The sequence below is a fragment of the Coffea arabica genome, chromosome 2e, assembly GCF_036785885.1.
Source record: "Coffea arabica cultivar ET-39 chromosome 2e, Coffea Arabica ET-39 HiFi, whole genome shotgun sequence".
Classification (NCBI taxonomy): Eukaryota; Viridiplantae; Streptophyta; class Magnoliopsida; order Gentianales; family Rubiaceae; genus Coffea; species Coffea arabica.
The window spans coordinates 54,497,282-54,512,690 of NC_092313.1; the positions used below are offsets into that span (position 1 = coordinate 54,497,282).

Below are 15,409 nucleotides of genomic sequence, written 5' to 3' on the forward strand. Positions count from 1 at the left end.
GCTAATATTTTTATGTGAGCAATTTGTTAGAACAGATTCTTGTGGCACAAAAGAAGAAGCAAAAACAGGGCACTCATGTGGGACGTCCGAAAGGAAGCTATCGGACGTCCGAAAGGATGAAGAACATCAAGAAGGAAACTCTGTCGGACGCTCGTGAGGAAGCATCGGACGTCCGGAAGGATCGGACGCACGCATCGGACGCACATCGATCGCATCGGACGTCCGAGAAATTTCGCAAAGATTTGATGACTCTCTGACGACGTTCGGACGCATGGTTCGGACGTCCGACAGGTGGTTTGGACGCAGGGTTCGGACGTTCGACAGGTGGATCGGACGTCCGACAGGCCAACGGCTAGTTTTGACAGCATTTAATATTTGACCGTTGGAGAGCCTTTTGGAGCCATTTCTCACCTTCTATAAACACCCCAAAGCACAAGAAGACACAAGACTTTTGCCAACACAAAATACAAGCTTACAAGTGAGATTTTTGAGTAGAAAGATTCTTTGTTGGTTGTATAAGGGGTTGGGGAAGTTGGGTTGTGAGGTTGCTCAAGTGAAGGTTACTCTCTAAGTGGAGTAAAACCTTGGTGAAGGTGAACCTATCACTTGAAGTGGTAAAACCTTGGTGAAGGTTGCCTCATTTGTATAAAATAGTTCTTAATTGGGTGAGTGATCTTTCAAGTGTAGGTTGTTGAGGGTTAACTAGAATTGTTGTAAAACTCCTTGGCTCAACCAAAGTGTGTTTGGGGTGAGGAAGGAGTGAGCATTCACTTGTACATCTTGGTTAGCATCGCCATCAATTGAAGAGGCTATTGGTTTGATATTTGGTTTGCATTTCTTATCCTTTCTCTTTAATTAAGTTTTCTTTATTGTGCTTAAATTTGATATATCTTTGTGCATCATTGTGAATTTGTTTGTACTCATTGGGTTGCACCGGGCACTTACAATTGGTATCAGAGCTTGGTCTCTTTTGATCAAGCTTAACCGCTTAGAGTAAAGATCATGGCAACCATAAAAGTTTCTTTTTTAGAAGGGCAATCTATTGATAGACCACCTATGTTTAATGGTTCTCATTTTAGCATGTGGAAACAAAGAATGATGATTTTCTTACAATCCGTTTATATTGAATTATGGTATGTGGTAGAAGATGGTCCTTATGAAGCTAGAATAGTTGACTCTACCACCAATTTGAGTAGATTAAAGACTAGACAAGAATTGAATGAAAAAGACAAGAGATACCTTTCTTTGAATGCCAAGGCCATGTGTATATTGTACAATGCATTAGATGTAAATGAATCTAGTAGGATTAAAGGTTGTAAATCAGCTAAAGATATTTGGGATAAATTGTGTGTATTTCATGAAGGTAACCAAGATATTAAAGAACAAAAGAAATCTTTGCTTGTTTCTCAATATGAATTTTTCAAAATGCATCCTCTTGAAAATGTTGATGAGATGTGTAGTAGATTTTGTGACATTATTGAAGATCTTAAATTGCTTGGAAAAGAATATTCTTTGGGTGAGAAAAATAGAAAGATTTTGAATGCCTTGCCAAAAGAATGGGAAAACAAAATAAATGCTATAGAAGAGGCAAAGGATTTAAATTCTATGTCCATTGAATCTCTTGTGGATACCCTAACCTCTTATGAATTAAAGCTGAAATTCAAAGTGCAAGAGGAAGAAAATGCAAGAATGTATAAGAGAGGCATAGCTTTTAAAGCATCTCAAGTGGGGGATAACCCATCCTTCATGGGTAATGAAATCATGGAAGTGGACAATGATATAACTCCTCACATCAAAAGTTTCAAGAAGATCTTCAACAAGAGATGTTCAAGAGGAGATTGCAAAATTACATGGGATGAATGCAATTCAAAAAGAGAAAAAGAAGAGTTGGCCCAAATGGCACTAATGGCCGTTGGAGAAGATGAGGTAAGTTCTTATCACTCTTCTTGTGATGAAGATAATGAAGATGATGATGTGAAAATTCTTATGATTAAAATGCATAAAAGTTTGAGAAAATCTTATGCTAAAAAAAAAGATTTGAAAACAAAAATAAATGATTTGTTGGAAGAAAACTCCAAACTTTTTCAAGAAAACAAATGTTTGAGAATGGAAAATGATGATTTAAAAAATCAAAAAAGTGTTTTTGATTGCAAAAATAATTTGAAAAGGAAGTTGGAAGAGAAAACAAAATTTTATGAAAAAATATTGGAGGAACAAAATGTGTTAAAGAAAAGAATTAATGACTTGAACGAGTTTCTCCAAAATGAAAAACAAACGTTTTCTCAAACAAAAGAAAGAAAATCTTTTCAAGGTACAAATAAGTTTGCTATGATAAGAAGTAAGAAAATTAGTTGCATTAAATCCACCTATGTGCAAAATACTTCTATCATGTGTCACTTTTGTTGCCAATTTGGACATATGCAAAATGATTGCTATGTAAAGAAAAATATGAGAAAAGGTATGAAATCCATGTGGATTGCTAGATCATGTTGTACTAACTCCCAAGAACCCTATAAAAAATTACAATTGGTATCATGAAAGTTTTGTCATTCTATATGGTCTTGATTTGGAAAATAAAGGGGGAGTTTGCTTTTTGATTGATGTCAAAAGGGGGAGTAGGATTTATTGAAATTTCTTTGTATGTTGGCATTTTCTAAGGGGGAGTTTTATTTGAACTTATTTGATCAAAGAAATCTTCATTTTGTTTGTCATCATCAAAAAGGGGGAGATTGTTGACCTTGGTCGATCAATCCTTGGTTTTGATGATTAACAAACTAAAATGTAGATTTGGGCTAATGTTTTTATGTGAGCAATTTGTTAGAACAGATTCTTGTGGCACAAAAGAAGAAGCAAAAACAGGGCACTCATGTGGGACGTCCGAAAGGAAGCTATCGGACGTCCGAAAGGATGAAGAACATCAAGAAGGAAACTCTGTCGGACGCTCGTGAGGAAACATCGGACGTCCGGAAGGATCGGACGCACGCATCGGACGCACATCGATCGCATCGGACGTCCGAGAAATTTCGCAAAGATTTGATGACTCTCTGACGACGTTCGGACGCATGGTTCGGACGTCCGACAGGTGGTTTGGACGCAGGGTTCGGACGTTCGACAGGTGGATCGGACGTCCGACAGGCCAACGGCTAGTTTTGACAGCATTTAATATTTGACCGTTGGAGAGCCTTTTGGAGCCATTTCTCACCTTCTATAAACACCCCAAAGCACAAGAAGACACAAGACTTTTGCCAACACAAAATACAAGCTTACAAGTGAGATTTTTGAGTAGAAAGATTCTTTGTTGGTTGTATAAGGGGTTGGGGAAGTTGGGTTGTGAGGTTGCTCAAGTGAAGGTTACTCTCTAGGTGGAGTAAAACCTTGGTGAAGGTGAACCTATCACTTGAAGTGGTAAAACCTTGGTGAAGGTTGCCTCATTTGTATAAAATAGTTCTTAATTGGGTGAGTGATCTTTCAAGTGTAGGTTGTTGAGGGTTAACTAGAATTGTTGTAAAACTCCTTGGCTCAACCAAAGTGTGTTTGGGGTGAGGAAGGAGTGAGCATTCACTTGTACATCTTGGTTAGCATCGCCATCAATTGAAGAGGCTATTGGTTTGATATTTGGTTTGCATTTCTTATCCTTTCTCTTTAATTAAGTTTTCTTTATTGTGCTTAAATTTGATATATCTTTGTGCATCATTGTGAATTTGTTTGTACTCATTGGGTTGCACCGGGCACTTACAATGGCCATGTTGCGGGCTGATGTTCGGGAGGATATAGAGGCAACCATGGCACGTTTCCTGAGAGGACTACACGCTGAAATTGCAGATGTTGTGGAGCTCCAACATTATCTTGACATGGATGAATTATTGGACAAATCTATCAAGGTGGAAAGGAGGCTCAAGAGGAGGGGTATCCCCCACCAAAGCTCCAACGTCCAATCTGGAAATTGGAGAACTCAGCAGTATACAGGCGAGATTACCCACACGAGTGAGCAAAAGTCAGCCAAGGCAAGTGGGGTTTCGAATGGAGCATGGGTGCCTGGTTCGTCATCTTCAACACCGACCCAAAGGGCCGAATTTAAGGCTGATCTAGGGGCATCTAAACCTAGAAACCGCGACACTAAGTGCTTTAAGTGTCAAGGTTTCGGTCACATCGCGTCCCAATGCCCAAACCGAAGGACCATGCTCATGCTTCCAAGTGGTGAAGTGCTAACGGATGAGGAGGATGAGTATGAAGGCATGCCACCATTGGTTGAGGAAGAAGAGATAATTGCCCCTGACCAACCAGTTGGACTAGGCCTTGTTACAAGGTTGGCATTGAGTGCTCAACGCACAAATGAAGAATAGCAGCGTACCAACATCTTCTATACCCGATGTCTAGTTAACGGGAAAGTGTGTAGCTTGATTATCGACGGAGGAAGTTGTACCAATGTCGCCAGTGCCTTATTTGTCAAGAAGTTACACCTACCTGTCCAAGATCACCCTACACCATATAAGCTTCAATGGTTTAGTGATTGCGGCGAAGTGCGAGTGTCCAAGCAGGTTTCTGTGAAGTTTAACATTGGGAGATATGAGGATGAGTTGGTGTGTGACGTGGTTCCTATGCAAGCTGCCCATCTTATTCTTGGAAGACCTTGGCAATTTGATCGCGAGGTTACTTATGAAGGTCATTCCAACAAATACTCGTTCATGCATAAAGGGATAAGGATCATACTTGTTCCACTCTCACCTACACAAGTGCGAGAGGACCAAAATATTTTACAGAGGGAATGGGAGTTGGATCGATTAGAAGGCAAGGAAAAGAAAGGGCGAACATTGATCCTGCTCGCTAAGCCTGAGGACAACATCGGGCACTGGGAGCTGGAACATTTCACCTTGGTGGTGTTTAACGTGTTTTCATTTGTGCAGGTTGTTCGTGGTCAGATATCCTTCATCTTGCAGTGTGGAATACCCGCAACCATAGAGATCTGCGAAGAGAGTGTTGGTCAAGTAATTCCAACCAACACTAGTCGAGTTACATTGGCCTTTGATGCAGTGTTTGCACGTCTTGATGCGTACAAATTGTAACAGCCCCACTTTCCCCTAAGGCGAACCAAAGGGGTTAGCGGACTGCCTGCCCAACTCTCGCCAGGACTACGGATCAGATTAGAGCTATCTATTGCGATCCGGAACTTACAAACGAGCGTAAACAGGTCAAAATGGTAAAATAACCCAAAATAAAATGAGATGAAATCCAGAGCCGGCCATGAATAGTAACCGACCCGTCAGAACCCAACCGAAATAGCTAACAAACATTTTCATCTGATCTTTAGCGTTTACAAATCAAAATGACATACAAAAGCTTTCAAAAGATAATACATATACACGGTTTGCCAAATCAAAAGAGAAACGCCCCAAAAGTACACTTAGGGTTTTAATACATGAGCTATACAAAACATATGTTCAACTAGCTCAAGTCGGCAACCGATTATCAAATCCAGTCCAAAAGTATTTATTTTTCCTGTAAGGAAAACAAAAGGAACAGAACGGGGTGAGCTTGCGCTCAATGAGGTACCAAACAGATAGCATTAAAATCATGGCATTTCACATTTAACAGATCAGATACACATGTCAGATGTAAAGCAAAGGAACCAATGATTCAAATCAGAAGGATACGGGTGGCTCTCAGGAGCCAAATTTCCAGCGCAATACTTGATCCTAACCGGTTGACTCTCCGTCAACGTATATAGAACCAATGCGTCCGTAGACCCCTCTTATCACCGAATTCCGTCCACCAAACACCCCTTTACCGGGCCCGCTCACCTCAAACGAACAAAAATGGTAATACTCGAGTATACCCGGAATCAAGGGTTTCAATACCCAAAATCCCCGAACAGACTACCGTGGTTCGTTATCTAATCGTCCAGGCCCTTGCCGGCCCGACTCGAATAACTTAGCCACAGGATTGAGCTCATAGGTCATAGAAATCCGAACAGAAATCCGAACAGATGCAGACACAGATAACAGATTCAAATTTTTGCATAGTAAATTGGCATATGAGCAGACTAGAGAACGAGTGTGATAAAGTACACCCTCGTCTCGAACAAATAAACAGATTGCAGAGCAGAAATCAAGTTAAATAGCAATGGAGGGGAGTGGTACACTCACCGGCTTAACTTCAAAAGTTTTCACTTCAGATTGGCCTTAATCGCCAAGAAACCCTAAAATAATCAAAATAAATCAATTGAAGGTTTTACTTCCAGAATCGAGTAAACACAATGCACATGAGGCTCGACTACTAGTCGTATGCCTCGCCAAAATAATTACTAATGCAAGGGTGGAAAACATGATTTTCTTGGAAACAAAAAGGTAACATGAAGACTTAGGCGCAAACAACCCAAAAGCCTTTCATTTCCACCAAAAGGCAAATCTACTTAAAGGAACCAAACGGCCTAGAAAATCGGGCAGCACCGTCCCTAAAATTCTTACTTTTCCAGCCATTAAGGCTTCATTATTTCCTCAAATTAGCCCCAACATTTCACACCAAAGGTCATCTCATTTCCCAAAAGCCGTACAGGGCTCAAAGTGGTACAAGTACAAAAGTTAGCTAGGAAACAACCAAAATGAAAGCAAGCCCTAAGAGAGACTCGACGACGAGTCATAAAACAATGCTGAACACAACCCCAATAGGGTCTCATATGCATAAATAAACATGGTAGCAAACCAGCAATTAATATATGACCTTAACTTAAGCCTTAATAGAAAAACCGTGTTTGATCTTATAATGCGGTAATGGCGTCAATTTCACTACGGTTATCGGTTGGGGGTGTAAGACCCACCGATTCGAACCTATGAAACAGGGCTACAACAATGTAGAAGGGCACTCAATCCAGTTCCTAGCTTAACTAGGTCGAAAGTGCCAAATACTATACCAGAATTACCAAAACAGGTTTGCAAAACACAGAAAACTGTAATTACTATAACTCAGTCTATACAAGTCCAAATGCCGAAATTCCAAAGGCATATGATAGCTAAGACATCCAGTAACATTTCATCAGAAGACACCAACTTCAAAATCCAAACCAAATCCAGTCAAAATAGGCAATTACTATCGCAGTTCCGCACATTCTGTTCACCAAAAACAGCAACAGTAAAAACGGCATAACTCTCTCTATACTACTCAAAATTCCCTGAAATTTTGTAGGCACTTCTTACTCACCAATACCTACAACTTTCATGTTTTGAGCAAAGTCCAATTCGGCCTCTAGCTATGACCTAAAATTTCGGACAGAATAGGGGATTTAAGAACCCTAACTTTTCAATTTTCACACCAAATCCAAAATTGATTGCATTTAACCACAATTCACACTCACTAGAGTCATTTCCAACCATTACAATCCATCATACAAGCACCCAACATCAAGATCATATGAAACCAGAAAAATCATCAATAAAATGAAAAACTTCACCAAATCACTTCAAACCAAGATAAAACCAGAAATTTCAGCACTTCAAGCACTACTAAGCATAATTTAAGCTTCATAGGGTGTAAGAGGGTGTTCAAGCTTCACTTACCAAGAAACAAGAGAGAAGAGGTTGTTGAACACCTTAAACCTTCAACCAAGCTTCAAGAAACAACTTACTAGCACTAGAAGGTAAGATTGTATGGAATGGAATTGGATGTAACCAATGTTTTTGGTTGATTTGCAACAAGTAGAAGCTTGAATGGTGAAGAAAGTTTCTTCCTTCCTTGCTCAAGGTGGCCGGCCAACAAGAGAAGAAAAATGGTGATTTTTTGTGCATTTTTTTGATATATAATCCTTTGGTCAAAAAAGTCAAAATTGGGAATAGTAATTCTTAAAAAAACTTCCAATGAGGAGGTGACACTTGTCACCTCCATAAATGCATTCTTATCTTTCTTTCCTCTCTCACATCAATCACTTCACACATTCTACTTATCACTTAACACCCGATAAATTTTAAACAGTATCCGAAACTTAACCTTATTGGCCGAATTTTTCCAAACTTTTCGCACTAGTGGGTCCCACGTCCACTATTTACTCTTAATTTTCTAAAAATTCTCCAATGCTAGAAAAATCATCTTAAAACTATAATTGCTCATAAAATCCACTAAGAAAATATTTCTAAACCAGAAAATGCAGAAAACATGCAATTAAAGGGAACTAAACCCTAAGAAAATAATTAGGGTTTTACGGGTTCTCACACAACTCGCAGCCCAACCAAACCTTGGTTCACCGGGCGTCCGCTCACGATCCACCCATAGGGTTGAGACGTCGCTTGTGTGACCATTGTCATGGAAATCTTGCTGTCCGCAACATGTATCTACCACCACCACAAGTTGTCCCTGTTCTACACAAGGATGTCATGATCATTCTTCGCTTAAGAAGGCGACATGCAGGCTGCTTGGTGATTATACACATGCTCTCATCACTTTTGTTTTGTAAGAGAGTCATGATTTGGGGACAAATCGCCTTTAAGAGGAGGGGAATGATGAGAATATAAAGACCAAGGCCCATTCAAGCACACGGGGAATTGGAAGATTCAAGTGAAGACCGGTTGATTGCATGAATACTTGAGTTTAGTAGGATTATTTGATTTCCTCGTTGATTTTGGTTATTTCTCGCTTTAGAAAGTCTAGGTAATTAAGCTAGTTTAATTGCGGCCCATTTGTTAGTAAGTGAGGCCCAAAATCTTCCTTAAGTATGTAGGGTAATTTGGTCAATTTTTGGATTAGGGTTAATGCTTGTAAGGGCTATAAATAGCCCCACTTCCTCTTTGTTTTGTGATCAGTTTTTGGCTATTAAATACGATTAGTGAGTTTTCACTTTCTCTTTGGCAAGAGAGCTTCCTTTGAATACTTGAGAATCTTCTCAAGTTATTCACCCGAACTTATCAATCGAGTATCTCCTTGATTGTGGCGTTCTACTACCCCCAATTTGGTTCGTTAATTCGAGTAGTTACGGGTTGAGATAATATCAAAATTGTTCGTGACTTCTAGAGATTAGTTGGGTCAAATTTCCGCTGCCTAAGCCATGGTGTTTTGGTTGTCTAGATCGGGGTTTCACATCACATGTCTAATATTCATTTATCCCACTTAACTATTTTGCATGGCCTCCACCTACTTTCTTTTTATTTTTTTTATTATTTTTTTTTTTTTCAAAACCAATTTATGATAAACAAAATGTTAATTCCTAACTGAGATTGCCTTACAAAAATATCATTTTATTTGGAAGAATTTGAATAAATTTTTGTTGAGACTTTCTTTTTTAGAAATTTAATGCAAAAATGTCTTAAAAAATATGAACCTAATTTATTTTGTAACTATAAAGAAATACTAACTATCATTTTGCAAACTTAGTCAACTAAAATAAAATAAAAAATAATAAAAAATAAAGCTAAAATAGAATTAAATAAAATTGAAATTTTGGTGTCTACATTATCACCTTGGTTGTGTTTGGATTCCCTGTTTTTGGATGTGTTTTTGAAAAACTTAACTGTAGCATTTTTTGAAAAACTTCAAAAAACGTTTGGATACTTGTTTTTGAAAAACTCTTTGTTTTTGAAAATACAAGCATTTGGATTGAACAGTTTTTCAAAAACACCTACTTATTAAAGCTTTGTACAAAAGAATTGGATAATTGCCCAATAACTTCAGCAACAAAGCAAATGTGACCTTTTTATAAAGGAGTTAGAATTTGCAATTCCAGTTGTGTTGGAAGTGGCATATACTACCAATTTCCTCTGTCAAATAACAAGAGGAACTTAACTTGTTTTTTGGCTTTTTTGTACAATATCATCCACAAACACATGGTATATCAGCATTTAGGTGCATATACGGGGGTAGAGCAATGCACGAGTTAGCATATATAAGATAAATGTTCAAATCCGTGGTCGACATAACACAATAACATTTGTTACACACTCATAATCAAGTGGAAATCATACGTTTCATAGAAGAAGACTATTAAACTTTTATTTAGGGCCTATAGGTCCAAGGACTCGTAGTGGAGCCTAGTATGCGCATTCAAATACATGTGAGCTGCCATCGCCCGCCGATCTTCATTCCAATTATCTATGCCCTGCTGCAACATATCGATGGGTTGTCCTGGCTGCCATTGCTCCCCTGCTATCTGTGCGTCAGCTAGGGCTCCGAGGGCTGCTTCTTCGTTGAAGTACTCATCCGCTGGGGAGTATGCGCGCATAAAATTGTGCAAAGTACAACATGCAAGCACAATATTATTTTAAGTTGCTATTAGGTAGTTCTGCATTGGACCCTTGAGTATTGGAAATCGCTTCTTAAGAACCCCAAATGTGCGCTCAATAATATTTCTAACCGATGCATGCCGCCTGTTGAACAAGCGTTTAGCAGCCCGCTCATGATGCGTGCCCTGTGCTCCCCTAAATGGTGCCATAAAACCCGGCATATTTCTATAAGCAGCATCTACCGCATAACATTTCCCTGTCAATTGTCATGTTGATGGATGTGAAGGTATTGATTACAAATAGAGAAACGGGGGCTTCAAATATTTCTAACCGATGTAAGGCCTTGAAAGTATTTAAAACAACTATTATGCACTTTCTTAACTTCTGTCTTGAAACATAAGAAGAAACCAGCACATACCCTGCGGTGGCATAGGAAAACCCGAATCCGGATCTAGCAAGATATCTTGAAGAATTCGGGAATCATGAGCACTACCCTCCCAACCGACCCGAACATATACAAATCGCATGTCATGATCGCAGGCAGCAAGCACGCTCTGGGATAAGTCGCCATGCCGATTTCTGAACCTCTCTCGTATCTCTGCTTTGCACCAAGCGGAGACGTGTGTCCCGTCTAGTGCTCCTACACAATCCTATAAAAGTATACAACAAAACCAATTTTTGTCAGAATATTGTAAATTGAAATTTGAAAGCATAAAAGTGCAATCCATATGCAAAATACACAAACCTGGAACCACGGCATGAGTGATGCATTGTTCAAAATCCTTGGGTGAGTCCCATTGAAGTCTGTTGGCCTAACGAGATCACGACCGAGGCGAACTAATGCTCGTAACACACGACGAACATGTCGATCAATCGTCTCCGTTGAATGCTGGAACCGCTCGGTTAGAACACGATGCCGCTCATCATGGCTCAGGCACATTAGAGTTAAAGCAACAGATTCATGAACCCCAACCTGATGTGAAGGATATGCATGCCAATAACCACGCTGAACCAACATATCACACAGCAGCAGGAATTGGGGAACATCCAAGCACATGTTTTCAATAATTCTGTCCTCATGTCCATTTATCAGCTCAAGCACATAGTCCCTCCCTGAGAGCGCACTATCTTAGACTCTTCTTCTTTTGGGGACACGGTTAAAGCGTGGGTCAAAGAACATGACACCTAGAAGCACAATTTCCATAAGGACATTATCGATATCAATATCGTCCATCTCGTCGTCCAGGTGTCCGCCCTGAATGTGTCCCTGGTTATCCATCCCACTGCTATGACTATCAAGTATGCAATTGGCCAAGGGAATCCCTGCAAAGGTAGGAGTCAAAAGGATTCAAAGTGGAAGTCAACAATGCGCCGGTTATATGCACAAATATTGTAGACTGAACAATCATGATAATTTACTTGAACCTATTTGACGAAAAACAAGCATAGCAAAACAAGAAGTTCACAATTTCTTCAATTTACAACTTTGGTATTAAAAGCTTAGCAAAGGTTTCTCAAGTTAACAAGTATATACCAGCCTGGGGAACAATGAAGCAACCAACACGATTAAATCTCCAGGTACAATTTATACCTAGGCAAAAAGCTTAGCAAAGGTTTCTCAAGTTAACAAGTTGCCAATTTAGACAACAATGAAGCAACCAACGCGATTAAAATCTCCAGGTACAATTTATACCTAGGCAAGAAGCTTAGCAAAGGTTTCCAAGTTAACAAGTTGCCAACCTGGGGAACAATGTACCACAACACGATCAAATCTCTAGGTATAATTTATACCTAGGCAACAAACGTAATAACAACTGGTGCAATCTAATCCTTGAACTAGGTCCGACCGAAGGCAAATAATTGGGTAGCTTGTGATGGACAAAAATCAAGTCAAACTATGCCAATTTCAAACGTTACCATAATGTGCTCATCTTATCCCTGCTTACGTGTGACGCCCCGAAAGAATGAGTGTGAGAACCCGAAAATTTTTGTATATTTTCGAGACATTATTTTGTTTCCTCGTCTATAATTTTGTACCTTTCTTCAATATTTTGATTTTCTATACATTTTTATAAGTAAATACAGTTTTCAAATCATTTTCTTGATACAAGTTAGTCCACGTTGAGTTTGAAGTGTATTATGGACGTGGGACCCGCTAGTGCGGTAAATGCAATATATTTTTTACAACTTGTTGGAGTTTTGTATTAAGTGATATTATTTTACAAGGTGCTAAGAGATAATTAGATGTTACCTATATGGATTAGTATTGGAGAGACAAAAAGATAAGTTTTAAACCAAAAGGTGACATGTGTCACCTTCTTATTCAAAGTTGGACTTTTGACCATCTTACCTTAACTTTACTAAAACCAAAATTTGACCAAAAATCAAGCCATTTTCTCCTTCTTATGGCTGAAACTTTGAGAGCAAGAGAGAGAGAAAAACCTTCACCTTTCACTCCAATTTTTTACTTCAATCTTGAGTTTCAACCGATTAATTTGCAAACTACTCCATAAAACTTACTTTCCAAGTAGTTTCCAAGGTGTTTGTGGAGTTATTTTTGGAGGACAAATCTTAAGCTACCATCTTTCATAGGGAGATAAGGTATTTTGCCAACAACCTCTTCTTTACTTCAATTAATTGCTAATTAGTGGTTTAAAGTTGTAGTTCTGGTAGTTTATGAGCATATTTCATGGTTGATGTAGTATTATGAAAATTCCAGGTTAGGGTTTTGAATCTGCCCTGTTCTGACCGGATTTATTTGAGCATGTTAGAGGCTGAATCAGGCTTAGGTTAAAACATGAAAGTTGTAGAAAATGGTGTTAAATAGCTTCCTACAAAATTTCAGCTGGATCTGAGTACTGTAGCATGTGAAATGACCGAAATACCCTTGACTGTCCATGAATCCTGTTCCGCACCCAGATTTCTATTTTCGTGGAAATTTCCATTTTTGATCATGAAAATGCATGATTTGGCCTTGGAGGTCTTCATAAGAAATGTAGGGTTATGTATTCGCTTCGAAACGCCATAAGATTTGTTTCAATCTGATAAGTGTAGCTTCAGTTATGGATATTGTGCCGAAAGGTGTATTTGATAGTCTATGATGTGTATGTGGTTGATTTGAGATGAATTGGTGTTGCTTGTAGGATGGAAAAGTAAGGAAATGTAGGGGAAATGCTGTCCGATCTTTGAAAGCATTTGATTGCTTTGAGTTTGAGTTGAAGGGCTTGGACTTGAGCAAGGCAATGATATATGATGGATGGTTCCTGAGCCGTGATTGGTAAGTGACCCTCAACTATTTCCCAAGTACTTTTGAAATGTTTCTTGTATTATTTACTCGACTGCATATCATGCGTGCTTGCATGTGAGTTCATGACATGATTTAGCTTTAATGAGTTCTTGGGGAGTCTTGTGCTGAACACCAACGTCTCCATCCTGTTTATTGTTCATGACATGATCTGGAGCACCAACGTTGCTCCCCCTTATTGTTTAACGCTAAGTAATCTATTTGAGCGTTGGGTGTTTAAGTGCAATGATTACACTGGCTCACGAGAGCAATAAATGTACATTTGATTCTTGATTCATGACATCATTGAAATGAATGATTGTGAAATATATTTGATTACAGATTTTATTGGTTACTCACTGAGCTTTTAGATCACCCCAAAAATATTTTATTCCCCTCCGCAGGTCTCGTGGCGAAGGAAGGCTTGTAGTACTTATTCACGTGACTGGATGGCATATATCTTGTACAGTTTGGATTTGGAATCATTTTATGTATAGTTGGAAATTCTTTCCGCTCCGCTTATGACATGTAATTATCGGGGAAATTTGATGTATATTTGAGATTTATATTGTAATTTATTTGAGAACTGTAGTGAACGACTTAGTCCCGACGAGAGCTGGGCAGACGGTCCGCCGTACCCTCTGGTTCACCTTAGGGGGAAGTGGGGCTGTCACATTACGAAACTTTAATAAAGCCTATACACATAAGTTGAAAATTTACAGCCATTTTTCCCATGAGCTGAAGCAATCAAAAGTTCACTAAATCGAATTATTAAATATCAGAGAAAAAATCCAGGATACTCATTCGGGGTACATAAATAGAAAAATCTGCCGTCAAAGTTCAACAAGCTCAAACTACATCAATCCACAATAAAATGTTCAATAAAAATGCATGTTCGGGGACACAAAGATAACTGAGCGGGCTGCCACGACCGGAACAGGGATGGCAACAGCAACTATGCGGGTGGAAGTAACCCTCGATGTCTCACAAATGCAAGGCGGGCATCGTCTGTGGTGCATGAGAACCAAATGATACGCTCCGCTTTGGACTGGAGGAGATCGGCCATCTGAAGGTGCACATTTATGTCTAGACGAAGCGCGCAGAGGGGCACCATTGCAGCTTCGAGCTCTGCATCGTCATCTAAAGCAGCCTTTTGACTCTTCGAAGGTGAAGAGACCTCTACACTAACGCTACGGCTCTTTTTAGCGCTCAAATATGTGTCAATGTTGTCTAGGACGCGGACGTACTGCTGGAATTGGGGGGACGATGGTGAGAAGAAGGAATCTGTCGACATGTCACCCGATCGGCGCTTTCCTTTGCCCTTCTTAACTTTTTGTTTCCCTTTCCGACTCACAGGTTGCGAGGGTGCTTCTTCCTCAGAGGAATCCACATCCACAACCCCCTTTGACGAATAACGTCTAGCAGCATTCTCCATTTGCTGCTCGCCGGCCGAGTTGGGGGGTGATTCGACATATCCAGCGCTAAAATCCCCAGTCGCGCCTCGATTCATGAAAACTTCTTCGAGCACATGATAAAGTAGGCATGAGCTGTTGTAGAATCTAGCGTACGCCTGGTTCACCTACAACAAAGTAGAAGAGAACAAAACGATTAATGGAAGACCGTAACCCCAACTCAATTAATGCAGCTCTGAAAAATCCAGGGGGGACAGATGGAATATTTCTAAATGGAAATAAAGTAAGAAACCAGCAAGTAAAGAGCTTAAAGGGGAGGAATGGAATAATTCTAAATGGCAATAAAGTAAAAAAGAGTAAGTAAAGAGAAAATCCAGGGGGGGACAAAATGGTGCGATTCTGAGTGGCAATAAAGTAAGAAACCAGCAAGTAAAGAGAAAATCCAGGGGGGAGAATGCAATAATTCTGAATGGAAATAAAGTAAGAAACCAGCAAGTAAAGGGAAAATTCAGGGG

At 39.5% G+C, this 15,409-nt stretch overlaps 1 protein-coding gene across 1 annotated transcript; it reads right to left on the reverse strand.

The window, feature by feature from the left end:
* Positions 1-9,979: 9,979 nt before the first annotated feature.
* On the reverse strand, positions 9,980-11,256 carry LOC113729166 (uncharacterized). The gene is made up of 4 exons (XM_072077714.1): positions 10,945-11,256; positions 10,618-10,849; positions 10,270-10,455; positions 9,980-10,179 (listed from the first exon to the last, which is right to left on the reverse strand). The coding sequence occupies exons 1-4, from the start codon at positions 11,254-11,256 to the stop codon at positions 9,980-9,982; spliced, it is 930 nt and encodes a 309-aa protein (XP_071933815.1).
* Positions 11,257-15,409: the final 4,153 nt, after the last annotated feature.

Coding starts and splice junctions, on each gene's coding strand:
- LOC113729166 (XM_072077714.1), bottom strand. CDS start 11,256: ATGTGCTTGGATGTTCCCCAATTCCTGCTGCTGTGTGATATGTTGGTT. Junction 10,850..10,944: donor CACTCATGCCGTGGTTCCAG/GTTTGTGTATTT, acceptor ATACTTTTATAG/GATTGTGTAGGAGCACTAGA. Junction 10,456..10,617: donor TTTTCCTATGCCACCGCAGG/GTATGTGCTGGT, acceptor GACAATTGACAG/GGAAATGTTATGCGGTAGAT.